At 46.6% G+C, this 27,404-nt stretch overlaps 3 protein-coding genes across 12 annotated transcripts; 2 read left to right on the top strand and 1 right to left on the bottom strand.

The window, feature by feature from the left end:
* The first annotated feature begins 1,092 nt into the window (after nucleotides 1-1,092).
* On the top strand, nucleotides 1,093-10,752 carry LOC112874804 (probable UDP-3-O-acyl-N-acetylglucosamine deacetylase 2, mitochondrial). Of its 9 annotated transcripts, XM_025938344.1 has the most exons (12): nucleotides 1,093-3,119; nucleotides 3,206-3,320; nucleotides 3,470-4,540; nucleotides 5,376-5,799; nucleotides 5,945-6,240; nucleotides 6,407-6,803; nucleotides 6,865-7,252; nucleotides 7,391-7,575; nucleotides 8,049-8,147; nucleotides 8,581-8,645; nucleotides 9,310-9,454; nucleotides 10,436-10,752. In XM_025938344.1, exons 6-12 carry the CDS (start codon nucleotides 6,741-6,743, stop codon nucleotides 10,520-10,522), a joined length of 1,032 nt encoding a protein of 343 aa, XP_025794129.1. In that variant the 5' UTR covers nucleotides 1,093-3,119; nucleotides 3,206-3,320; nucleotides 3,470-4,540; nucleotides 5,376-5,799; nucleotides 5,945-6,240; nucleotides 6,407-6,740; the 3' UTR covers nucleotides 10,523-10,752. The 9 variants fall into 9 exon arrangements, with proteins under 9 accessions (XP_025794129.1, XP_025794127.1, XP_025794126.1 ...); XM_025938342.1 differs by having other exon boundaries at nucleotides 1,093-1,763; nucleotides 3,206-4,540; XM_025938341.1 differs by having other exon boundaries at nucleotides 1,093-3,381.
* A 5,596-nt stretch (nucleotides 10,753-16,348) lies between these two features.
* On the top strand, nucleotides 16,349-22,270 carry LOC112874864 (two-component response regulator ORR21). Of its 2 annotated transcripts, none has more exons than XM_025938428.1 (6): nucleotides 16,349-16,934; nucleotides 18,754-18,906; nucleotides 19,002-19,400; nucleotides 19,581-19,657; nucleotides 20,250-21,581; nucleotides 21,993-22,270. In XM_025938428.1, exons 1-5 carry the CDS (start codon nucleotides 16,811-16,813, stop codon nucleotides 21,564-21,566), a joined length of 2,070 nt encoding a protein of 689 aa, XP_025794213.1. In that variant the 5' UTR covers nucleotides 16,349-16,810; the 3' UTR covers nucleotides 21,567-21,581; nucleotides 21,993-22,270. The 2 variants fall into 2 exon arrangements, with proteins under 2 accessions (XP_025794213.1, XP_025794212.1); XM_025938427.1 differs by having other exon boundaries at nucleotides 20,250-21,589.
* A 1,991-nt stretch (nucleotides 22,271-24,261) lies between these two features.
* Nucleotides 24,262-26,919, bottom strand: LOC112877100 (protein spinster-like). The gene is made up of 3 exons (XM_025941306.1): nucleotides 25,990-26,919; nucleotides 25,160-25,890; nucleotides 24,262-25,034 (listed from the first exon to the last, which is right to left on the bottom strand). The coding sequence occupies exons 1-3, from the start codon at nucleotides 26,281-26,283 to the stop codon at nucleotides 24,620-24,622; spliced, it is 1,440 nt and encodes a 479-aa protein (XP_025797091.1). The 5' UTR covers nucleotides 26,284-26,919; the 3' UTR covers nucleotides 24,262-24,619.
* Nucleotides 26,920-27,404: the final 485 nt, after the last annotated feature.

Genomic DNA, 27,404 nt, shown 5'->3' with positions numbered 1-27,404 from the left:
AATAATTGGTAGTTGGATATGGAGGAAACATTTAGAGGAATAGGAGTGCGAGAAAAGTTGGAGTAGAGTAAAGAATCTTGCTGACTAGGCTAGAATATTCCTTTTAGAGGAAAAATTTGGAGGAAGTAGTGCGGATAGCCTTAGAACCATAAAGATAACGGCAATGGCACGTGAGGGATGAAAAATATAAGAACCAACGAAATAATATTGAAGGGATGGTTTAAAGTTGGATGGTATAGAAAGGATGAGTTAAATTATCAATGGTATACATGTAATTTTTTCATTCTTAATTGTGGGCGCCCCATTTTACAACCAAGAACTATGCCAATCCCCATCAATCATTCATCAATCATTCAGGTGGCTTTGGAAAACATCATGCCAGTATAAACATAAAGTCTTCTTCTAGCTTCTTCTAAAAGACAAACTGAGCATCACGAAGTTTCTCAGAAGAAAAATATGTATCTTGCAAAGTTATAACTATGTGCTGTGCTCCAAAACACTGAAGAAACACTAGTCCATCTATTTCATCACTGCCATTTTGCCAAAGCCTACTGACAGACTATACAAGTGCATATACCTATCCATTTGCATCCTACCAAACTCTGGAGACCTTCAAAGGGTAACTAAATGTTCCTTTCTTCATGCAAGTTATCATCCTCATGTCCTGATGTCCTAAAGTATTTGGATGGTGAGGAATGATCTAATCTTCAGAAGCTGCTCCTTTCTGTAGCAAAAGCACGTCGTCTTTTTCAGTGCGAGCTTTCCTGGGCTGCACTTCGTGCGCGAGCGCATAAGTCCCTTCTGATGGTTCAGTGGATAGAAAATCATTTGTAGTCTAGCTTATTTTTTTTCCTTTCTCTCTTTGTTTGGATCTCGAATTTGTCTCCCTGTTTCTTCTTTTTAAATATACTACCAAATATACCTATGCGATGTTACGGATATATACCATATCTCTATAGATGAAGATGATAAAATACTGGTGAATTATATTACGTATAGTATAATGTCCATTAGCTGCTACTGTAAGAATACAAATTCTATTACTTTGCTTTGAGAACCTCGAATTTGATTCTGACCCTAATATTTATTACATCATGCATATTTGGGGCAAATATTATCATCTCCTCCAAGATATTATTTATCCAAATATTTAATGGGCTGGCATCTCGATTCATCTAATAACTTCAATGCATCTAGAAGATTCGGCCCGCTAATCCAATATCAAACCCCTCCTGTCCTTGGTTGGGCACTTGATGGTCAAGAACTCAAGATGCACCCATATCAAAACGAAATGCAGTCGCTGGCCAGCCCTTTCTTCTCTTTTCCAAGCTGCCGCCGCCACTCCTCTCTGTTCCTTTGTTCCCTTCGTTGTTCTCCACAAGAAGCACAACAGCTAGCTTCTTCCACCCATCTCTCTCTACTACCATCCAAATCCAATCCAAGCAGCAGCTAGCCACCTACATGCCCCTTTCTCTTCTCTAATTTCAAGCTCCCATATTCTTCCCGGTCGAGCAACAAAATCTACACAAATCCAATCTGCTCCCTTTCACCGAGCAAAGATCTGCAGCTGCAAGTCATCCAAGTCTAGCCGAGCTCCACCTGAATCGAGCATAGCGCATCCACGAGTGACACGACTCCATCTGCTGGGCCACGGCGAGGGAGACTCAGCTGCGCTGATGGCGGTCGGCCGCAGTCCCTATCTCCGTCAGGCTGGACCGCCGCCCGCCAGTACTTGCCGCCCAACCTTCTTCTCGGCTTCCCCAGTCAGCTCCTCCACCTCTGATCTCTCCCCTCTGTGGTCTTGATTTTTGCAAGATATATGGGTTTAGTATTTGATTTGATTCGGTATTTGAGGAGAAAATAGATTGGAGGTGGAGATGGGCCGATGTTGCCGCGCACCAGTTCCGACGCGAGGCGCTGGCGTGGGGCGGTGGCCGTGGAAAAAAAGGGAAGAGAAACGGGCTGTGGATGAAAGAGCGAACGGTTCGGCCCATGAGTAAAATAAAGTCCAAGTCCAAAACAGGCCAATGAATCAATCCTTGCTTTAGAAATAGGTAAAGATAAGAATAAGGATATAATCAGTATGGATAAAAGAAAACCCCTCCTGTTCCTTAAAAAAACCAAGAACTCCGCAGCTTCGTACCCGGCATACATGAAGGAGTACTGCAAGCACATATCAGTTCCCGTCCATGACGCACTGACGAGGGTAAGCACTAAGCACTTAAGCAGTGCCCATCGAATGGCACCAAATCAAGCGGCATGTAAGAAAATCCATAAATCTGGATAAGTTATCGCTCGAGGCTAGGATCAGTATGGCGTGGACTGAACTGATCAATGGCAGCAATAGCAGTTTCAAATCAGTCGGAGGAGGGAGGACCGCCGCCGACGAAGACGCGGAAATACGAGGAGGATGTCTGGCCAGTCCGTGAGGCCTTGCCGGCCAAACCCACGAACACGCGCTGCCGGACACCCCCTGCTACCGTCATCTGCCGCAGAGCGTCCCCGCCAAACCCAGGCCCCAGCAAATCGCCGCTTCGTCGCCGGATCGAGGAAGGGGATAATGGAGGGGGAGTGCGGAGGAGAACCGGGGGAGGAGTGGAGGTCCGCTCGCCATGTTGAGGCGGCGTCGCCGTCGCCGGACGGGCGGATGCGCGGGGCTGCGAGCCGGTGGTTTTCTGAAGAAGTGTATAGGGTGTTATGTGTAAATCGAGATCCAAACGTTTACATAAAACCCCATGAATTGGATCGCGATCCATAATCGCGGTCCGATTTAGGGGGTTTGTGTAAATATACGATCCGGTTTAGGGGGTTTTATGTAAATATTCGGGTTTTGCAAACTGTGCCTGCCTCCGCTGCTGCTCGCTGGCCCGCCATCGCCATATCCTCTGCCGCTGTCGTCCAAGCCCTCAAGTCCGTGATGGGGCGGCCGCAGCAAACGCTGGCGGTGGCCGTGAGCAGGTCTGGCGTGGGGCTCCACTCCGGCCCGCGCGTCACTGCCACGCTAATCCCGACTCACGCCGGCGAGGGTAGGTATTTTCTGGTGGGCGGTGCGGAGGAGGCGAGGTTGGCGGCGGAGGTGGGGAACGCCGAGCCACGGTCATGTCGTGCACTATTTCTCTGTCTGTTCTTCCCCCTTCCTCTGCTTCTTTGATTTGCTTCTTTCCCTACCCTGATTCTATCTCAATCCTGTATCGATTCGTCGTAGTGTACCCGGACAATACAGCCCGCGGGTCTGCACGGTGGTCGGTGGAACACCTTCTCTCCGCAATGGAGGCGCTCGGCGTCGACAATTGCCGCGTCGATGTCAGCGGCGGGACGAGGTCCGTCGACGTTTGCTCCGTTGCCACCTCGTTTCAGCTCCCAACTGCCAATTAGTCACTGGTACTTTAGTTGCGTAAGTGTGAGCTTTCGATGTTTGATTCCTACGCAACTAAGGTAAGCACTCTTTTTGCTTCAACTTCTTTTCCAGCATAACGGTTCCCGCTTGGCTCAGACACTGGGCAATGATTTACGCAAGAAATTAGTTCAACTAACGTTTCATCAATTGGTATGTTTTGAGAATGGTGATCAGCTTGCGATGCGGCTTATTTCTGCACTCATGGAGGTAATACTGTCAGCCTCCCTTTCCTTACTCTGCCAATATGAAAACGGGGAAATTACAAGTGCAACATTCGTGTTCAAAATTTCTCAACTGTTTGAATTTAGGTCTGTAATTTTATATGATTTTTGCAGTACTATATATATTGGCCCAGAGGACAGAGGAACTGTTGAGGAAATCAGTACTAAGTTGAGGAAGGGTTCCCCTAGTTACTTCAATGAGTCAGACTACAAATATTACTTGGCAGTGGAATGCCTTGAGAGACCATCTATGACTAATAACCCTTTTTTTGAAAGAAAATGATTAATAACCCTAATAAAAGAGATATTCTTGCTAGAGATGCCTTCAACCTCTCAACTAAGATTCTAGACTGCTGAATTTGAGTGCCATATGCAAGAGATTTGAGAACCTAAGGTTAATCACTTGCTGTGGTATTTTTCAGCCTAAAATATATCAATCTTGATAACGTTTTTTTCATATCCGCTAGCTGATTATTTTTATTTGTGTTGTGTGGGGGGTTCAGATTTTATGAGGCTGTAGTCCTGTTGCCTCTGGAGAAATCTCAAGCACTTGAACCTGACTCCAATGCCGATGTTATCAATAGTCAAATTGATCAAAGGCACCATGATATGATAATGTTGCAGCGTGAATAGTACTATGAGATAGTTATGAATGCTCTACGCACCCTCAAGGGTGTTGGGAAAAGTGGAATGCATGGTTCAGATAACTCATCGGGTTTAGCAACTGCTGTTGATCCAGCTTCTGGAAGCGAGTATATCAATCAAACAGATCATCCAACTTAGTGTCCAATGTCTGGACACAGTTTTCCATGAGCATCTATAGAGGACACTGATCGAGCTCGGTCTAGAAAATGAGCTTTTGGAGTATGGTGGTTCTAATTTGGTTTCTCTGCAGAGTGTTAATCATATGCATCCAGAAGAGGTGTGCCCTAATCCTTGTTTTTACACTAAAATTTTGAACTATGGATGCATTAATACTTTCATCATACTGGAAACATTATCTGGTGTTTTGGTGATAATTATCCTATTCTGGGGGTTTTCTATTGACACACGAGCAAATCATTCGGGGGCCACTATATTGTGGATGATTTAATTATGTTGTCTCTGGGTAGTCATAAGCACAAGCCATTGATCATGTTGTGTGTTAGTTGAAGGTTACCTTCATTTCTTGTGTAGTTCGCCTGAATTTTATGGTCTATACTGCAACTCTATCATTCATATGCTTATTTCCCGGACAGGATCCAAGGCCCATGCATCTTGATAATACAGAAACAAAGCTAGTAGTATGTTTTGACGTGTCCTGTTTAATATGAATAAAAAAGTTGCTGGATTTGGTAAGGTTTGCCTATAGCATGCCCATCAAATACTAGACAAATGTGTTTTTTACTACCTTCTACTGGTAGTTAATAGACGAGTTATTTTACCATGAATAGCTGCGAAGAACTTGCTTAAATACTGGTGATATGATTACATAAATGACTGGAGATAATGTGAGTAAAAGAAAGAATAGAGGATAAAAAATGCCTTTTCTGTAATGAGGAGGAAACATCCCACCGTTTCTTATTTGATTGTGTGGTAGCAGCACAAATTTGGTGCCATATCTCTGAAGTAGTTAACATAAATTGTGGCTCTGAGCCTCTGACTTTACATCCATTGGCAAGTTTTGGGTTAGTAATGAAAGAAATGCTGTTGTTAATATTTTTACTTTTGCTGCCCTGTGGGGGCTTTGGAAGCTAAGAATCTCTCTTTGCTTTCAGAATGGAAGCTGGAAGGATGTACAGATTGTGCTGCACCAGATAGTGAATCTTGTCCACAACTGGAAGCTGCTGTGCCCTGCGGGGAGCCTGCAAGAGCTAGAGCTTATGCTAGAAAAGCTGAGATACTTGACAAGTCAACCTGGCAGTTAGCAATGTAGCAGGAGAGTTACATAAGGATCTCCTGAACTTCCAGATGGAGACTGGAGATGAAACCAAGAACCAAGGCGGCACCATCCAGCTGAACAAAAGGAGGAGAGTGAGAACTGAAGTGCTTCTCAAATCATCAAGCCATCCATTCCCTCGTTACAGCATTCTTGCTGATACAGAGACTGCTAAAGCTGCTAAGGCAAAAGAGGTTTCATTGAATCTCAAGGGTATCACTCAACTATATAATGACTATGCTGTTCCATTTAATCTCTGGGAGGTATGGTATTGTTTGTTTCATGAAAGCTCTCTTGGGCTTGGCCTTGTTTTTGTGAATTTAATCTGCCTCGTTACATCTCAATGATTTCCACTTTTCTACATTCTCAAACTATGTAATAGGCTCATCCATAGGACTTGTAATGCAGCGAAGCAGCCCAGGCCGTCAAAGCCTAACAAGCCGTCAACCCTTGTAATCAGCCCGTGTACTTCATCTCGTCTCGCGCCGCCAGAGCCTCCAGGAGAGGCCAAGCCGCACGCTGCGCCGCCGCTCCACTCCATCCCCAACTCCCCCATTTCCGTCTAGGTCGTCTCCCGCGGCGCGCCCGTCCGATTCAGCTCACAAGTCACAGCCCACAGTAGCAGCAGCCGGAGAAGGGGAGAGAAGCGCGCCTCTGCTGTTCCGCTCGAGCTCGCGCCGTCAATCGATGGCGATGGCCCAGAGGTACCGGACGTGTCCTTCCCCTCCTCGGCTCTCACGCCGTCCCCTCCAGAACCAGCAAATCAACTGACCTCATCCTCATTCAATATCTGCCTTTCCCTTTCCGTGCTGCCTTGCCGGCGATTTGACTCCAGATTTGTAGGCCTCATCATGGTTTTACCTTTGGCAGATGGTGCTTGATTGATTGAGTTGGAACAAGGGAAGTCTTCCGGGGTCTTTTGAATTTGCGGTCGATACTGCTATCTGCAGCAGAACAAATGAGCTTTCGGGTGCTAGATTTACTTACAAAAGTTCAACGAAATGCCTTTCTTCTGATGGTTTGATCCTGCGTTGCCTGCGTTCGCGTTCAGCATTCAAAAGCTTCTTGTCCCCTTTGGTTCTACGAAAGGAGCCGAGCCGAGCTGAGGTTTTAGCTCGTTTTGTTAACGAGCCGAGCCAGCTCGTTAACGAGCTAGACCGAGCTGAGCAGTGCCTCCGCTGCTGCTCGCTGCCCCGCCGTCGCCATGTCCTCCTCCGCCGCCCGAGCCCTCAAGTCCGTCTCCCGCGCTGCCTTCTCCTGGAAGCCGGTGAGTAAAGTCAGCGACACCTTAGTGTTTGAGAATCTTTATCTGAAACCCATCTCTACAGACTAACCCCTTCGGCCAGACGGGACGGCCGCAGCAAACGCTGGCGGCGACCGTGAGCAGGTCTGGCGTGGGCCTCCACTCGGGCGCGCGCGTCACATCCACGCTAATCCCGACGCACGCCGGCGAGGGTAGGTATTTCCTCGTGGACGGCGAGGAGGCGAGGGTGGCGGCGGAGGTGGGGAACGCCGAGCCACGGTCGCAGCTCTGCACGACGCTTCGGCGGGGCGAAGGCGGGGGCCCGCGGGTCCGCACGGTGGAGCACCTTCTCTCCGCGATGGAGGCGCTCGGCGTCGACAATTGCCGCGTCGAGGTCAGCGGTGGCGACGAGGTGCGTCGACGTTTGATCTGTTGCCACTTCGTTCTAGCTCCCAACTGGCAATTTGTTACTGGTACTTATAGTTGCATTTGCATAGGTGTGAGTTGTCCATGTTTGATTCCTAGGAAACTAAGATTGTTGCAACTTGTTGTCTTCTCGATTTATGTGAAACTGTTTAAGCAATGACAGATTCCTTTGCTTGATGGATCAGCACAAGAGTGGGTAGAGGCAATACGAAGTGCAGGTTTGTGTGCGGCAGAGGATACAAGTGGCCAAAACTTGGAGAAACTGGCCCCCCAAATTCATGAACCTGTTTACTTGCAGAGAGATGATTGCTTCGTAGCTGCATTCCCTAGCTCACGAATCCGCATCAGCTATGGAATTGATTTCCCAAAGGTATATTCATCTCTTCCTTGGGTAATCAGGAAAACTAGTTCGTTCTGGATATGCAACTGGTTCGTTTCATATGAATCAATGATGCACAGGTTATAAAATTATCAGTAACAGTGTACCAGTATATGGAATAACGCAAGGGGGCTGAGGTCTTCGGTCACTATAAACTTTAAGATGGATCAGTGTTACCCAAATTTGACCTTTGGGGGCCTTATTTTGTTTCATGTTGGGAACTTTTGTGGCTTAGCTTTGTTCTAGTTAATGTTATTACCACTTATCTGAATGATCATCAAATGTTCTTTTTAGAAACAGGAAGAGGTAAGGGTATCCTCACTTGTCTGCATTAGTAAAATACTTGTGCATTGGTTCTGGCAGATGCCTGTCATATTTCCTATCTTACTACTTTTGGACTATAAAAATGGTGAAAATATTTGAAACATGTTTGTACCGTGATCAAACTGTGCATTGTATTGCAGGTGCCAGCAATTGGGTGTCAATGGTTTTTTACATACCTGGATGCTAATATATACTCAAGCGAGATTGCTCCGGCAAGAACTTTCTGTATATTTGAAGAGGTCTCATACATCTAGTATATGTTTTTCTTCACTTGTGTCGATTACGTGCTATTAACATGTATTGGATCTGCATTTACATATATGAATTACTTGATAGGACCTCTTTTAATACTGTGTGACTAAGTTACTTGCCTAGTGCATGGTTTCATGCTAATGTACTTTGTCATGATCTTGTGATACATCATACATGGTTTTCATCTTCTAGTGTACTTGGTCATCCTCACAAGTTTGCTGGTTTTAGTTCTGTGTTTTTTTTTCTTTTTTTTTTCTTGGAATGTTGCTGAAAACTATATCTTTCTTGCAAATTTGCTGGCCTTGTGGCACTTGGCTTTACATTTTCTCCTTTTATTGTTTGGGTGTTACAGAGATAATTTCTTATGGGGTTCTTTATTGGTGAACATGTTTTGGCTCACTGCATTTTTGAATTTTGCAGATCGAAAAAATGCGTGGTTCTGGGCTCATCAAAGGAGGGTCACTAGAAAATGCTATGGTTTGCAGGTGAAGAATTAATATTCTGGAAAATGTTACTTGTCTATTTAACTTCATGCAAAACTGCATATTGGTGGGCTCCTTGTTGATATAGGTTCATAAACAAATTTATATTCTATTGCTATGTTGCCAATACAGAGTGACACGATTTGGGCGTATTTTGACATCTCTAATGCAACTATAACATTAACCTTTTTTTGCTTCATTTCTCAAATACCATATGTTAAAAATGGCTAGAACAGATGATCTTTTTGCTCTTAGAGAATTTATAAAACTGAGAGGTGCTTTGTTTCATATTTACCTTTGTATGAACTAGTTTAGTATGGACATGTAGACCAAGCTTCAAACAATTTTATTTTCGTAGAAGCTTTTTTATATATACTCCCCGCGGTAGCATCACAGTGAATCTCATCCTTTTGTATTGATTAATTAAATATGAATATGTACTGCTTTACAAAAGCCAAAGTTCATATCAAGTCAGCTAGTGGTTGACCATCCAAAGTTGGTGTGCCATACATTGCAACCCCCCCCCCCCTTTTTCTTTCAAACTTTGGACATCGATGACGTCGCGACTTATGAGTAGGAATGAAATTGCTGCGTCTTTCAAATTCAGTATTTTCTGTTTTTCATTATATCAAATAACTGTATACTACTTTCTTTTGGCAATTGACAGCATGTCTGGTGGCTGGCTAAATCCACCGCTGCGGTTTGAAGATGAACCTTGCCGTCACAAGATTTTAGATCTTATAGGTGACTTCTCGCTTCTTGCACAGAATGGTAACCAGGGTTTCCCAATTGCTCATATAGTTGCCTATAAGGTATGTTCTTTAAATTCAACTGTGTGTTTGTTGTATACTTTTATAACAAGTTAGCAGCTGCCTTTTAAGATAGGTTCCTGTTCAATAGACTAGCCACCTCACAAGTTCCAGGCTCATGCTGCTCCGTACACTAGTTTGAATGAATGCATGCTGAGCCTCATAAGTTATATTCTGCAGGTTTCTTCCATTATTTGGATTTTGGATTGTATAAGTTCACCAGTCATCATTTCTGAAATTGCTGATTTGTTGATCTTTGGGTTTGATTTGCTTATCTTCTTGATAATATGATATTAATAAAAAAGCATGAAGTTTCACCATATCTTAATGATACGGTGGATCTTAGCCTATGTTAGTTCAACTCTCACATAAAGTGTTCATTTGATGTGATTACGTGAAGTTTATTAACTTTTATGAGTTGGTCTCCCTTTTTTAGGGTGTTTAATTTTCTGTATCATCGCTTTGCCTTGCCTTTACTAGCTTTGGTTGACTACTCCCTTTACAAAGTTAATTCTCGATACCATTTAGTGGTAGGTACAAAGATTATGTAGTTCATGGCAGTTAAAATACCAGACACGTCAGATTGCTAATGGATCAGAGGCCTAGTCAAAGTTAGGGAAAATTACTGTTACCCCAAAAGAGTACCATTACTGTGATAGGCCAGTTCAACTAAAGCCTTGCATATTGCTTTGACACTCATTATTCTGATGTGACCTTAAACTATAGGCCACCCCTTTTTTTTCGTTAGCGCATCGCAACCTCTCGCTTTGAAGCAACATGTGGTTCTGAGATAATAGGGTTTATCTGAAACCATAGCATATTCTCTGTGCACCCTTTCTGTGCAAGAAGATTCTGTCTAATGGAAACTGATTGTAAATTGTTTTTTTTTTCTGTTTTCTCCTTCTACTTTGTTACCTTGTTTATGCTATCCTTAGAGCTCTGTTGTGGCACCTGAACTTATCTTTCCCTTTTTCCGTGACAAAGGCTGGTCATGCGCTGCACACTAATTTCCTGAGCCATCTGTCTGGAAAGATCACTATGGACCAAGAAGAGCTTGCTGGACAATGCTGAAATGCACGGCTCCTATTCGTTGTAGTAAGTTGTTGGTAGTGGTTAGAAAGCTACAGTTCAGGGTAAGCACCTGATGACCCTCGTTTCAACACTTGAGCATTCTATTAGGAGAATTTCCTTCAGGTTCATAGGCTGTGTCAGCCAACTGTTTGGTGTTTGCCTTGTAGAAAAACCATTTTGCCGAGCTGTGTACAAATTGTTAAACTTTAGACCATATAAGTTTGCAGACAGGGATGCGACCGTGTATGTTTTTTAGTAGCTGAACATAGCTGGGGGCTGGGGCTGGACACCTGGACGCGCCAGCAAGCAGATCTCTCCTCTGATCCCTGTTTACAGAGCAGAGAGCTGCCATCCAACCGACCGGTGGCTGTGGCTCGGGGTCGCCGGAGCCTCGCCAGCCGCCACGTCGTGGTCTCCCCTTCCCCCCTTGTGGATAGCCACGAACAGAGTCGAGGTGGCACGGCGACGCGGGGGTGGGGGACTGGACCTTGAGGGCGACGTGCTCGCGCGCGTGGGAAATTTGCCCGCGGCGGATGATGCGGTGGCGGGTGATGGGGGAAAAGGCGACCGAAAGTGCAAGGCGCCCGCGGCCCCTGGGAGCCGGCGCCCGCCGCGCGGCGGCACCCAAGTCGGACTCGTCTTTCCGCCGCGCGGGCCGCCTCACGTCGTCCCCAGGCGTGTAGCAGTGTATCTTCGTGTAGATGAGGGATATGAAAAGCCTGAGGAGATGCGCTACTGCAAGCTGTTGCCTCTCCATTGGCCGGATGACACTAGTACTAGCTGGAGTCACCGGCTTGTTGGGTCGGTCAGAGATGGTGGTCCTGGGCCGTGACGCCCATCCAGGACTCGCCCGTCGTGGACCCGTGGTCCGGCCCTACGCCCTGTGGCGACCTGCCAGTTGGGAGCCGCGGCTCGCGCTGACGGCCAGCGGTTACTCCCATCTTACGACAGCAACGGCCATCACCCGCGTGCGCGCGACGGACACCGCCCAGCACGCGTGTCGCTCTGACTTGATCAAGATCAACCGGTGGTAATTCGCTTTTAGCGGGACCGCGACCGCGCGCCGAGCGCCGTTCCCTCCGCGAAGCGTTTGCGTGAACGAAAGAAAACAGATTCGGCCACGGATGGCCACCAAGGAAACCACCGGCGTCCAATCCAACGAAACGAGCGCTTGGAAACGACGGACGACGTGGAGTAGCAGCACCCCGGTTAAAAAAAAAAAACACCAGTGGTGACCTGCTCCTCCCTCTTCTAACAAGTACAGGAGCACACTACACTTGCGCGCCACCGCCGGAACCACTTGTGCGGCCGTGAGTGGCACGCACAAAAGATTCGCCTTCAGGTGGGGGTTTAGCCACTGGCGGAGTTAACTACCCCCGGCTATCCATCCTTTCTCGGGGCGCGCAGAAAAGAAATCGGGAAAGCGGGCGGAGCCCCGAGATTCCCCAGGCCAGCAGCATCTCGTACGCGCATCGCATCGCCACGGCTCGGCTCGGCTTCGCACCCCGTGGAGGCTGCCATGCTAGGATCCAGATCTTATCCTCGTATTCTTTTCCCGGCTACAGCTACCGGTCAGGTAGCCAGTCACCTGGTCCTCGGCTCAAGCGAAAAGATAACAACGAGTCACCTGACCTGACCTGACCCTATCGTGTTCGGGCTTGGCCGCTTCTTGTTGTACGCAGCGGCAGATTCGTGCGCGTCCATGTGTTTCGAATCAAACCGTGCTTGGTTGGACAAGAGGAATCGCGATCAGGCAGAGAGGCAGGCACCCGGCACACACATCTCGTAGGTATCTATCTATCTATCTATCTTGCTGACACGAACACCTTTGTACTTGTACGACGCTGCTTTGTGGCACTATGAGATGCTGCATTTTTTGCAGCCTGACCGGCCATTCCCCGTGGCACGCATCTCGAACTGTTGCCCAGCACGTTACCATGGTTAACATCAAAAGCACTAAGAGTCCATGACGCGACACGGATGCGAGTGGTCTGTGTGCCTAATCGCTTTCCAGACGACTCGAAATGTAGTCGTGGAATCTCAAGGGCTTTGCCTCCGACCAATGGAGGAGATTTGGTTCCAGGGAAGCGATTCCTTCCTTTCCAGTTTCTACCGCTATGTCCCTAGCTAGGGTTTAGGGTGGGGTGGGCCGGTGACGGAGAGAACACACACGGTGGAGGGACGCGTGACGCATCTGGTGGTGGCGGTCAAAATCCGTCGGCGGTTCCGATGCTCCGCCGTGGTGGCTGCGCCGTGCTCTTTCGCGCGTTGGCAGCAGCCGATTTGTTATGCCCGGAAACTGTGAGCTGAGCGGCACCCCTACCTAGAAAGATTGCTTCGGCTGCCGGATGCCTTGCTCAGTTTTGATTGGGACTAGGATGGCACGCATCAGTGTACGTGCCAAATTTTCTTTTAGAGATACTAGTACTGGTTCAGGTGGCGATGGCGTATGAATATATGAACCCAGCACCTATGGTATTTCAAGTTGCAATATTTGTTTAAGCTTGCACATTACTTTTGGTGACAAGTAGACCGTGCATGCCTGAGTAATCCAGCGTGATGCATCAATTTGCAGTATTTTTCTAAGCTTGCACAGTATTTCTGCTAACAAGTAGGCCACGCCTGAGTAATCAGGCAGCCAAGTAGCTCGCCAAGTGCCAGGAGAACACATGATCCGCTCATCATGCCGTGTCCCTGGCCTGCTGGCTCTCGTGCGGTCGTGCCAGCCTAGTACTGCACACATCTGGCCCTCTCGTCCGCTTCAGAATCCGCCCCCGGCCGTGTGTTGTTGCGGGGCCGGGCAGTCCAGTCCCATCCCAGCACATGCAGCGCATCACGCCCGTCACCTCAGAGGATCCGGATCCCCAACCGCGAGTGAACCTTGACCAATCATGGCCGCGTAGACGCGCGGTCAGTGAGCGCGGTCCGCGCCTCCCTCTCCCTGGTGGGGCGTCGTGTGACCCACCTTGTGGCCGCGGCTCGCGCCCAGGTGTTGGGAGCTCGTTTTATTTTCTCTTGAGCCAACTGCCGTGTTTGCTCGGCTGCAACAATGAGGATGAGTGAATCTCAAAAAAAAAAAGAACAATGAGGATGAGTGAAGTTGATGGTGATCTTCGAGGATTCGTCGTAGCAACGAGTTGACGAGTGCGTGCGAGTATGCTTCAGCTTGGGATCGGGGCGAGATGTTGAGACAGCTTCTGACAGCAACTTGTAGTAGTAGAGCAGATGGGAGTGCCAAATTCTTTGCCAGCTAAAAGGAAATAGTCATGAAACTTTTGGACATATCTATTCACTTCGAACCATATTGCTGCCTGCTATTTTCTCCTCCAAGATCGAACATGTTTTGTTCAGTTGGAGATTTTTTTTTCCTCTGTATACTTGTAGAACCGAGAGTACCATGCACATGTTTACAAGCTAGAACACGTGGCAAGTGGACACCACTTGCAACAAAAAAAAACTAGTATTAATAATTATCATTTCCTAGATATTAGATATGTTTTAGGGCAAATGGTCGTGTAAGGTTGCACACTTTTTTATTTCAAACTTGCTCTCAAATAATCAGATTTAATAATAAGTTTGCCCACTTGAGCTGGTTGTCAGGTACAATAATTAATTGCTCTCGAATTCTAGGTTCACCCTCCGCTGGTAATCTTGAAGGATAAAAGCTGACGATAGAGTGGCAGGTCATGATATAGACTAGTACTTGACTAGCATGAAAGGGAAAAATAGGTATCCATCACCATCCAAAAGACAGGGGTCCTCGAGTTAGCACCTTCATTTGTTTGTCTAATTGGAGAGGGATGGAATTTTTAGTGTCGATAGTTAAGCCGCTTTCGTTACGTCAATATGACTGGACTATCTTAAGAAAATATGGATTGGAAGAGATACGGTTAAACTTGGGCTAAAATAGATGTTCCAATGCAAGAAACAATGAAAAGAGAAAAAACTAGCATCGATGGACCAAAGGGTCAATGCAATCAAGTGTTGTTTTCTGCGCCAAGCCTCAATGGTTCCGCTCGTAAACAATGTTGAAAATTTTAACAAACCTACAAAATAAAGCTCACCTATGCTTATCACGTACAAGTGTGAATATAAGCACCCCTAGTTACTTAAGCAAAATGCTTTACATGCAACCTATTTTCCATACACCCCTGGTGCCGTATTTAAAACTTTAAACCGCATTTGTCCACCGTTGCAAGTGATTCCACCCTTCCAATTACGAGTAACTAGCATATCAACCCGTGCTCCCTTACGAGCTAATTATAATTAATACAAAAATAAAATTTATAGCTAATAATTATAATTATCTATCTCACGCCTTCTTTCATCTATTAAATATTTTAACACATACTCTAAAATATATATTTATCATTATATAGTTGCAATAGATTTCATTGTGCATCGTACCTCCATGTACTAACGGAACACAATGGAGGCCCTGGACCCCCTTCCAATAAAAATTTCTCTCTTGCATGCCTCCATGCATGCATATGCACATGCAAGTACTCTTTATTTCTTACCTATTTCACACCGCTGTTTCAAATTGCCCCACCTTTAGCTCACGTTCCACCACTGCCCTCCATGTGTGTTTGATATATATTTAATCGAACCATTTGTTCGTGAATTGGTATTCTTATCCCTTCTATCATGCATGAATACATGGTAACATATATCATGGGTAGTATTTTTACATAAGCAATAACATAAATAATATATTAATAACGATAGAAATAGTAATTTAGAATATTATATTGGTGCACTTTAATATCTCTACTATTTCTAAAGCAAATAATAATTTTTTAGTCCGTCAATTGGAATTCTAATTGGAACCCGAACAAGTCATTTCAAAGTCATTTCAAATCCTAATCGGAACCTGAACAAATCAATCAGAATCCTAATCCGAACCCGGACAATCAATATCTCACGCGGTCACGGCACGATCTGTATGTGGACTGAAAGGGTATAAAATTGATGGTCTCGTATAGGTAAAATTTATATTACCCGTAGCATCGCACGTGCACTATGCTAGTTTTGTTATAATTATATAATTTAGATTTAGTTTTAGGGTTACTTTAACTTTTAATAATGACATAATTAGATAATTTATATGCAAATTTAAGGGTTATTTGAACTATTTTTGTAATAGCATAGGTGGGTAATTTACATGAAGATTAGGGGGTTACTTTAGATATTTTTTATAATAGCAGAGGTGGGTAATTTAGATACATGTTTAGAGGGGTTTACTTTAGTCTATTTTTATAATGGTAGAGGTGGGAAATTTATTAGGAAAGATAACAGATTCAATGACTATTATGATTAGAGTTGTTGGATCGATGACAGGATATTTCTAATTTTTGTAAGAATTTCTAGAGTTTATCTATTTTTTAGAGCGTCCACCTAAAATTCTAGTTGGCTTCACGTGAAAACTTCAAAAGGAGCTTATTAAATAATAAGATATAAGAAAATGGATGCATGTATACTACAATCACGTAACACGTTTAGGCCGAAACCTTCAAATTCCAAAAAATAAGATGCACAAATCACATCCTAAAAATGGGCAAACAAGGACTTTCCCTAAACATGCAAGCATAAAAAGGAAAGCTCAAGCTACAGTCCAAGCATGCAGTACAGCAGCACTATTCCTCCTCACCAACTTCAACTCAGGCGCTCCAGCAGAGTCCCGATCAATAGTAGTCGCGAAAGATGGAAAGCTCAAGTCCCATGTATGGGGGCCTCCAAAAAATTGGAAGGAAATCAAGACAAAATCAACGCGAGCCGTTTTTAAAAGGAAGCACCCGGTAGCGGCCAGCTAAGCGCGCACGCAGCCATCTCGAGAGAGAGAGAGAAAAGGGCGCCGCGGCCCGGCCGCCGCAAGTGGAAAGCAGAGACAGGGAGGAGAGAGAGGACGCGCAGCCGCAGCCCGCCCCGCAGCCCGGCAGCAGCAGCGCCCGCCGCGGCGTCATTAGCAGCAGTAACTCCTAATCGCCGCCTGCCCGCGGCCAATCGCGTGATTTACTTGCTTTACTAATCACGCTTAGCGATTTAGTCTCCTCCTCCCTCCTTCCCCCCACCTCTTCCTCCCTCCCTGCCTCGCCGCTCCCTTTCTCCCCCCCCTGCCTGCGGCATCTGTCCCTGAATCCGCGGCGGCTCCCGAGGCGGGCGGCGCAGCGGCGAGCTCCCGAGGTGCGGCCTGGTGAGCGGCGAGGCGCCGGATCTGCGGCGGCGATGGAGGCGTGATTCGGGCGGGAGGTAGGCGAGGCGGGGTGCTGGTTTCCCCCCGCGCAGGAGATGGCGGCGGCGGCGGAGGCGCGGGGAGGGGACTTCCCCGTGGGGATGAAGGTGCTGGTGGTGGACGACGACCCGACGTGCCTCGTTGTGCTCAAGAGGATGCTCCTCGAGTGCCGATACGACGGTGAGCTAGCTCCCCGCCCCCTCTCCTTCTCGCCTCGGCTGGTTTCCTTTGGCGTGCTTCGTTCTGTAGCGAGCGCGAGGTGATTGGTTGCCTCGAATCGATTAAGGAAAATATGTTGGCTTATGTTTCGTGCTTTGTACGATTTTATCTGTTCGGAGTTAGAGACGGCGCTGCTTCGTGCGATTGATACGCCCCTTACGTAAATTCTGGGGAATTTTTAGTTGTTCTACTATTCAATCTAAAACGGGGAGATTCCTAACGGGTTCTGAGTAAATTTTGACCCGTTTGTATCTGGACTTGGTTTGATGGTATGTATTTGCATAAGGAGGGTGGCTAGAGATCTGAGTGGACGGGAAGTATGACTGTACGCGCATGTCTACTGTTGCTACCTTCTAACTCAGAGCGCCTGTGCATTTGAAGTATTAAGATTAGATTTCGAGGATTCGACCCAGCTAAATTCGGATTCTACCAGTACTATATCTGTGGTGGATCGTTGATGCAGACATCATGCCCTCTTGCGTCCTGATAATCTTATGTTGGGCATATATTTAAACCCAAATACTCCTTGTATGCCATGTCGCCATTTACTCTGGGTGTATCCATCTACGAGAAATCCATAATTCCTTGAAATATTTGTTTCTTGTGATTCTTTTGTGGACAAATTACCCACATGTGCGCATGGTGAAATAGAGTGAGGGGAGAATCAGGTTGTATTTGTATATTGATGCTATTGTATTTCTCCATGTTATATTTGAGAATTTGTGGGCATATCTTTGTGTAACTTAGAGCTATGAAACTATAGCTGTTGGATGCTTAGTTTCAATGGTAATACTATAGTTTGATAGAATATACTCCCTCCAGACCCTTTTCTTAGGCGCCAGGAGTGGAAAAATGCATACCAAGATGAGAGGGTGGGAGCGTGCGCTATATTGATTTCAGAACCGGGTGCCTCATTCGTGCGTATGGTGATTGGCTCAGCTTCCGGATATGAATGCATGCATGTATGCTGAGTGCTTAACTTGCTTCTTGTGATTGGTTCTCTTGTAATCAATGACAGCCAGCTATAGCAGCTGTATGCCTCGGTAAGCTGGTCCGCCCAACATTTTGGCCAAAATGAAAAATGCTAATATGCCTTACAAATCAGTCCGTTGGGAGTATAAGAAAGTGCAAAGTACAAGTTTATTTCAGTTTGCTAGATATAAGGCTCTGAATATTGATTGAATTCAAGGCCCTGGGCATGCTTTCCTTACCCATTTTTGCTTCAGTTGACTGACTTCCCACGAACAAGCCAAAACCCGTCAGTTGGATATGCATGAATTAGCCGCAATAAGCAATTGGCTATGATATGTTTCTATTTCATGACAATGCAATACAAATACACAATAGTAGGTTTTATTCTTTTCCGGCGCATATGTAACAAAAAACTAACCCAGGCCGTGGAGCCGGCATGTACTCGGACCGCTTTCTTACTATTAATACAATGACGCGCAGCTCTCCTGCATGTTCGAGAAAAAAATACACAGTAGTAGGTGAATTATCCAACATTTGTTGTTGTTATTGTGGTTTTGAATGTAATTCGGTCCCTTCTTGTTGCTCCATGACACAATGCTGCATGCTATGGATTTTGTTTGTTTTCTTTTAGGTCCAAATTTTCAGTAACTTCTTCTCTTTTGTAGGCAAAGAATCTTGCTTGGTTAGCTTGTTCTTGCGTACTAAGGATGTCTCAGTCTCAATTTTTTCTTGATTTGTGTTGTTGAATTTCCTCGTATATATTCTTTAATGCTTAAGCCTTGTTGACTTTTCTTCTTTCGTTTTGCAGTGACAACATGTCCTCAGGCTACAAGAGCACTAACTATGTTGCGAGAGAATAGGCGTGGTTTTGATGTTATAATAAGTGATGTCCACATGCCAGATATGGACGGATTCAGGTTACTTGAACTTGTAGGCCTTGAGATGGACCTTCCAGTTATTAGTAAGTATATTTTTCCTTTTATTTTGTTTACTTTATGTTGCGTATGCTAATCTGTGTTCCTGAAACACATCACTAATACTTGATGAAACTTGCAGTGATGTCTGCTGATTCAAGAACGGATATTGTGATGAAGGGAATAAAGCATGGAGCATGTGACTATTTGATAAAACCTGTCAGAATGGAGGAATTGAAAAACATCTGGCAACATGTTGTTAGGAAAAAATTCAATGAAAACAAGGATCATGAGCATTCAGGTAGCCTAGATGACACTGATCGTAACAGACCAAACAATAATGATAACGAATATGCTTCCTCTGCAAATGATGGAGGCGATGGTAGTTGGAAATCTCAGAAAAAGAAAAGAGAGAAAGAAGAGGATGAAGCTGATCTTGAAAGTGGCGATCCTTCTTCTACATCAAAGAAACCAAGAGTTGTTTGGTCAGTTGAGCTTCATCAACAATTTGTAAATGCAGTCAATCACCTTGGAATAGACAGTAAGCTTTTGCTACTTGCTTTTATAGTTCTTTTATAGATGGTAAATTGCTGTAAATTCATACTGCCAGTTATGTGCGTTCTTGATTGATTTTGAGCACTGTTCATTACTAAAAACCTGACCCTAGGAACTAAGTCATCTCTCCACCATCATGCTTACATTTATTTTATATTTTCTGCAGAAGCTGTTCCGAAGAAAATTTTGGAGTTGATGAATGTCCCTGGCTTAACAAGGGAAAATGTTGCCAGCCATTTGCAGGTTTTCATTCTGGCCTTCTGATTGCATTACCTTTTTTAGTACCTTCACATGATTTCACCACTTGAGCTTCTGCACATTTTGCGCCTCAGTGCTCTACCTAAATTTAATCTGACTTTGTTAGTGATATAATTAGAGGGCTTTCTGCCGGACTGAACTCAGATTTGAGCAACTTATGCTTTTATTATTGTTTCAGTGCTTCTCCATTCTTTTGTTGTAGAATGCGATGTAATTGCATCAAAGAGTCAAACTCTAAATTTTGTGACCGAGAACATTGTGAAAACATGTTGGTTTGAAACTGTTCTTAAATGAGGGCGAAACTCTCCATGCAACACATCGTCGAACCATAAACAGCTTTCGGCAGAATTTTCAGAAATGTTTAACTGCAGACATCGCTCTGAAAATGTTCTTAAATGAGGGTCATCTCTGCTCCCTTTATTTTGCAATATTTATGAATTTCCATTAGCTTTACCAATTTTATTGTCTTATCTGTTGAGCTTCAAGTCCAACTAATCCTGTTAGCCTCATTCCTTTTCATAGCTGATGACATGGTATAAATTACATTAAATAGTGATGAAATTTTCTCTATGTGCAGAAATTCAGACTCTATCTGAAGAGAATAGCTCAGCATCATGCAGGAATACCTCATCCATTTGTTGCGCCTGCTTCTAGTGCTAAAGTTGCCCCACTGGGAGGATTGGAATTCCAAGCTTTGGCTGCTTCCGGTCAGATCCCTCCTCAGGCTCTGGCTGCTTTGCAGGATGAACTCCTAGGTCGACCTACAAGCAGTTTGGCGTTGCCTGGAAGGGACCAGTCATCTTTACGACTTGCTGCAATCAAAGGAAACAAGCCCCATGGAGAGAGAGAAATAGCATTTGGTCAACCCATATACAAGTGTCAGAATAACGCATATGGGGCATTCCCTCAAAGCAGCCCAGGACTTGGAGGATTGCCATCTTTTGGAGCTTGGCCGAATAACAAACTTGGTATGACTGATTCACCTAGCGCATTGGGAAATGTGAGCAATTCTCAAAATAGCAATTTGCTATTGCATGAATTGCAACAACAGCCAGACTCCTTGCTGACAGGAACCCTTCAGAATATTGATGTCAAACCTTCTGGCATAGTTATGCCCTCTCAATCATTAAATGCGTTCCCGGCTAGTGAGGGTATCTCGCCTAATCAAAATCCCTTGGTTATACCTTCTCAATCACAAAGTTTTCTGGCATCCATTCCTCCATCCATGAAACATGAACCTCTCCTTGCATCATCTTCACCATCAAACAGTCTGTTGGGTGGGATTGATATGGTTAATCAAGCTTCAACAAGTCAGCCTTTGATTAGTACCCATGGAGCAAATCTTCCTGGTCTCATGAACCGCAGCTCAAATGCAATGCCTTCATCAGGAATTTGTAATTTTCAAAGTGGGAATAATCCTTATGTGGTTAATCAGAATGCTATGGGAGTTAGCTCAAGACCACCAGGTGTTCTGAAGACTGAGAGCACTGACTCGCTGAATCGTAGTTACGGCTATATCGGTGGAAGCACCAGCGTGGACTCTGGCTTGCTCTCTTCTCAGTCCAAAAATCCACAGTATGGTTTATTGCAGAATCCAAATGATATTACGGGCAGCTGGTCTCCTTCACAAGATATTGATAGTTACGGAAATACTCTTGGGCAAGGCCACCCTGGCTCCACTTCATCTAACTACCAGAGTTCCAACGTGGCCCTTGGGAAGTTGCCTGATCAAGGACGAGGGAGGAATCATGGGTTTGTTGGGAAAGGTACTTGCATTCCAAGCCGCTTTGCAGTGGATGAGGTTGAGTCTCCAACTAACAACTTGAGCCACAGCATCGGAAGCAGTGCAGACATAGTGAACCCGGACATTTTCGGATTTAGTGGACAGATGTGAGACTTTCTTGAATTTGTAAGTAGGTGAGCACACTTTCCTAATCTTTGTAGCAGATATATTCCTTCTGTAAATATTCTTATTAATTCGTCCTAGCGGTGGTAATTTCTAGTGCTATCAACTTTGTCATTATTCAGTTTCCTTTTTTTACTAAAACGAACTTGGTTAACTCTATCAAAGTCTTAAATTGCTTCTGCTTTTACGTATACTGTTTTTGCCTAATGCTATCATTGTTCTAACTGTTGCATTTGCAAAGATCCTGTTCATCATTCTTGATGATTTTTCAGTAGTTATTCCTTTACTTTTGCCTATTGTGAACCACCTATGGGTGTGTGCCTACCCCGAATTTTTAACATGATGCAAGAATGACAAATATGCTTGGTCTTTTTAGTTCCACATAAACTGAAACAGATTTTCGTCTTGATGCAGGGTTGATCAGTGGGCACTGGAAAGAAATTTAGTGGTTTGATGAATGGTTGCTCGTATTTCATTTCATCTTTTTCCTCTGTAATTGGTTTATAAAGGGAATAATTTATGTGACAGCATGTGGAATCTTGCTTTATAGAAGTTTGTTCAGTTTAAAGAACTTCCAATTATTCAGTCCCTTGTTAAATAGCTGCTCCACCTAGCTTTTCTTGTAAATACCGATTGTTTCTGATCATCATAATTGAGCTCAGCAAATTTAATCCCCAGTCGTATTATCTCTACTTAAGTAGAAAACAATTTCTTTCCCGTCCATGCTTCATGGTTTCACAGATAGTCAGATACCAGACCTCACCCGGTTGCGCTAGGATGAAACATAAACTTCAAGTGAAATACCAAACCTTGAAGTATATGCATGTGCGAGTGCCTGCATTCAAACATACATCCTGCATGTTATACAAGTATTTGAAATCCTTGTATGCCTTGGCTGAAATGTACGTCGAACTTGTCCATTGGTTATAGACTTATAGACATAAAGGTACTAGTCAATCATGTGGAATCAGCCACCTGGCTCTTGTAAATACCGATTATTTCTCACCATCGTAATTCAGCGAAGCAAAATTAAGCCAAGGTCATGTTATCTGCACTGAACAGAAGACAATTTATGTCCCGTCCGTGTTTCATGGTTGAGCAGATAGTCGGATACTCCCTCCATTCTTTTTTATAGTCTTATTTCAAAAATTCAAATGTTTATAAATGACAGTTCTCTTTGCTATTGGCATGGGCTATAGTAATAAATAGCATTAGTAATGAGGAGTTCCAAGTTAAAACATTGGACGGCCAACTAAAATGTTTGTGTTGCATCTATTAAGGTTGTTTTTCTTGATCATTGTGTTAAGGTGAAACAGAATTATCAAAAGAAAATGGAGGGAGTAGTACAAATCTCACCCCAGTTACGTTAGGATGAACAAAAAAACCTTTCAAAAAAAAAAGGATGAAACAAAACAACAAGTGGAATGCAATCTGGAAGTATATACATGCACTAGTGTTCTGCATTAAAATACCTTGCATGTTGTCTTCGCTCCTCCATGGTCCTCCGTCCTCCCTTCCGCGCCGCTGTCACCCTCGCGTCAAACGGTGCCGACAGCCGTCACAGCCGCCTCGTTCTGCGGCCTCTGCTCCGGCACTGGGCCGTCCTCCCCCAATTTACTCTGCAGAAATCCGAGAGAGGAAGAGGAAAGAAACGAGGCAAAAAGGCGTCAAAGCAAAAAAAAGAAAAGGAAAAAAAAGGAATCCGGACACTAGCAGTAGCCGCCGCAGCAAGGCCAACAAGGAAGCATTCTCCACTGATGCTGCTGCAGTCATTTGCTTCCTGCATGTTGAATGCGTAACCTCAGCGGCCATAGGAAAAGAAGCGTTGCCTTTCCTCTGCTCTTAACCTCTGGCTGTCTGGCCTCTCCCCATCGCCATTAGGCCATTATCCGCTCGATGGAATGCCGGCATGGGTTGGGAAGCACACCATCTGCATCTAAGCAAGCTGAAAGGGTACATCAAGCCAAAGAGATTGACTTCATCCCTTTTCATTGGTAGATTTGCTATGATAGTATATGATTGCAGTCAGAGAGGTCTTGAGCAGTAATATGTCAATGCAATTTTGCTTGCCTGTTGTGTGGCCAGTGGCCACCATAAAATCTTTTCTTGCCATATATCCACATGCACAGGACATTTTGTGATGTGGATGTAACAATTTCATGCAAATTGCTAATCCCAGTGGAGTGTTTCATATTGATGTTTCCAAGGGCAACAAAGAAATGAAATGATGTTTGAAACTATCTCTACAATGCATAATTTCATAGTGTGGTTCCATAGGCTCCAAATAGCATTTAATTTTATGACTCAACAAGAGTTGGTAACCGTGTACAGATGATTTCATCTGGATGCAACTGGTTTCCTCTCTCTCTTCTTAAATTAGATGCCATGTTATCAAGAAATCATATGTGGCATCCTAATTGATGAAAATGAAACCCCATGAAACTTCCCACTGGGAATTGCCTAATGGAGGGTATCTGCATTTACAACAATATACGAAACAAGCATGTCACAAATTTATGATATAAATTACAACAAGGCGCCAAGATCAAGTCAAGGCATTAATGCATGCTTGTGTGGTTGACTGGGAACCAACTCTTTATGGTTCAACAAATCTATATTATCACGTGAATTGTTTTTGTTGACAAAGTAATGGAAACTAGTGTCTGCATTTTCGCCATACAAGAAACACGCAAAGCGATAAACTTTATAAGATAAATTACAGCATGCTTCATTATTGGTGCCAGGATGATCAAATCAAGGCATTGATACATGCTACTTGTGTGGTTGACAGGAAACCACCTCTATGGTTCAACAAAACCATATTATCCATGCATTGGTCTTTTTTCTTGACAAAACACGTACAAGTGGTTCTGTTTCCCATCAGTTCAACCAACTAATGTTCTTGTGAAAAAAATGCCCTTAGCAAGGCACAGGCATTTAACTAGTACAAATATTTGAAATCCTTACATGCCTTCCCTAAAATGTACGCCGAATCTGCCCCTTGGTTTATAGCCAGGCAAGTAGAGCCTCTTCATAATTTGCTACCCCGTTCTTGTCCCGGGTAGCAGAGCCTGGTCCAAGCCATCAGCTGCTGCAGCATGGGCAACCACACTCGCTTCGCAGTCGTCGTCCTGGTCCTCCGACGCCGCCTGCAAAGCGGCCATCTGCGCTCGCCGTCTGTCGGCGGGGTAGGTCCAGTACAGCGCGGTGTACGTGAGGCAGCAGATGGTGACCGGTACGGCGATCTCCGAGAAGATGGCCTTGCTCAGCGCGTCGGCGTTCTTGTGGTCGGCCTCCGCGCTCTTGCCGGGTGTGCCCGGCTGGTACCCGAACACGCGCTCCGCCAGGATGCCCACGAGGGGCGACCCGAACGATGCCAGCACCGACTCGAAGCACCTGTCCAGCGCGTACACCGTCGTCCTCGCCTTCTCCGGCACGATCTCCGCGAAGATAGGACTGCAATCGGATGGAAGTGAGCAAGTAATTAGCTACAGGAAGAACAAGATTTTTTTGGAAACTCAGGAAGAACAAGATTCTGCCATTGCCACAAAGGGAGATGTCGTGAGATGCAGTGGCCTTACTTGGTGGTGGAAACGGGGGGCCAGGATACGGTGAAGCCGAAGGCGAAGCACACGGCGGCGTACGGGACCACCGCCGAGGGGTCGCCGGGGAACGCGAGCAGCAGGGCGGCGGCCAGCGGGACGGTCAACGCGGTGCTCGCCTGCGCCAGCGCGACCCGTCCGGTGCGGGGGAATCGCCGCGCCATGGTGTCCCCGAGGAACCCCGCGAACAGGATGCCGAGCAGGTTAGCGATGCTGGCCAGGCTGATGATCAGGCTGGTCTGCCCGTGCGAGAACCCGATGAGCTCCAGCCACATGGTGATGAAGTTGAACGCCGACCACGGCACCGACCCGGCCACGCCCAGCGCCACGATGAGCTGAAACGTCGGAACCCTCACCACGTCCTTGGCTTCTCGGACGAGGTCGGCAAGCGTCGGCGCGGGGGCCGCGTCGTCCTTCGTAACCACGGGGCGGGGGTCGGCGGCCAACAGCCACACCAGGGCGGCGATGCAAACGCTGATGAGCGCGACCGCGTAGAACGCGAGCCGCCAGCCAGGGACACCGAGTAAGCTTATGGGCGCGAGCAGCAAGCCGAAGGAGCTCCCGGCGATGAAACCTACGGTCTGCGCCATCACCACCCACCCGAACGCCCAGCCGCGCGTGGTGTCGTCGCTGTAGTCGGCCACCAGGGAGTAGATCGCCGGCACCGCGACCGCCAGCCCGACGCCGTTGAAGCCCCTCGCCAGCGCCATCTGCAAGAGATCGAGGCCCACTTGTCAGTGGGTGACGGCACGGATCAATCGGGGGAGGGGGTGGTTGGGGGCGGGGCGGGGCGGGGGCGGGGGGCGCACCTGTAGGAAGGAGCCCGAGGCGCCGACGAGCAAGGTGGCGGCGGCCCAGAGGAAGGCCCCCGCGGCGACGACGCGCGCGCGGTCGTAGCGCGCCGCGGCCCACGTCGCGAGCGGGTAGCACAAGGTCTGCACGAGCGCGCGGCACATCGTGAGGGAGCCCAGAGCGGAGGGCGACGCGCCCAGCGCCGCTCCCACCTCCCTGTACACCGCCGGCAGCAGCGCCTCGTCTGCGCGCTCCAACAGCGCCGCCACGCTCACGAGCGCCAGCGTCCACTGCCGCCGCCGCCCCGCCATTCCTGCTCTGCTGTCTGCTCCCGCACGCGCGCACCTGCGAGGAAGCGATTAAGTGCCCCCCACCACACACACACGATTAAGTTATCTGTTGGCATGTCAACATTATTTATTACTCCATGTGCGATAATGACACCGGGCCATCCAAGGATGATGACGTGTTTTTGCGGGCTTGGAGCTGCTCGTACCATGTGTTTTTGCCGGTGGACACTACTCAATAATGCATTTGTCCATGGACAGTTTTCAAGTTTGGATATTTGCTACAACACATCATATTCATTAAAATAATAATTTTCTAATTTAGAGTAGAAAGAAAATATATAAAATCACCAAATGCCCCTACATGACCATACTGTCCAGATTTGCATAAATAAAGATAATGAGACTCAGTTCATGGTGTAGTGATTCGGACAGAGGACGACCAACATATGCGGTAGGATGTGCACCAGAGAGGATGGCACTGGGCAGCTCCTGCAGGGCACAAGGGGTCGGCGTTGGGCATTTCCAGCAAACGCCGGCGTCTGGGAGCAGGGGCGCCGATTCAAGGAGGCAACGGCGTCCGATTTGTGGGCTGGGGTGGGGCGCGGCACTGATTCGAGTGGAGGTTTGGCGGAGCTACACCAGCAGGTCCGGTTTGGTGGGATTTGGGACCGGCGGCGCGGGGAAATCTATATATTGCGCGCGGGTGGCAGGTGAGGCGTCGCAGAAGGGGAACGGCGACCGGTGAGCTAGGGGAGGGGGTGGAGCGGCCGCCGGCGAGGGGTGGGTCGTGGGGCGATGGCCGTCGGCAAGCTCGCGCGGCGGCCGGGTGGTGGTCGAGGCGACGGAGCTTAGGGTTCTAGGGTTGCCGGGGGTGGAGGCGGCTCCATGGTCACCAGCCTTAGAAGAGGAGGTCGGCGGCGGCGGTGGCCCGGCGGTGGTGGTGGTTTGGCCGGCGGCGGAGGCGAGACGGCACGGGAGCGCCACTGGCCGGGCGGGGGCCGAACAACCAGTGGACGGTGGCCGGTGGCGGGGGCGATGAGAAGGTAGGAAAGAGGGAGGTGGAAGGCGGTGGCATGTGGTGGGTGGGTGGGCGGGTGGCGCGCGCGGCGAGAGCTGCCGGCTCGAGCGGAGGATGAGGGGCG

Source organism: Panicum hallii, chromosome 9 (assembly GCF_002211085.1).
Source record: "Panicum hallii strain FIL2 chromosome 9, PHallii_v3.1, whole genome shotgun sequence".
In the NCBI taxonomy this organism is placed as follows: Eukaryota; Viridiplantae; Streptophyta; class Magnoliopsida; order Poales; family Poaceae; genus Panicum; species Panicum hallii.
Note: the sequence above shows the minus strand (reverse complement) of the source record. Positions and strands in the feature narration are given on the sequence as shown.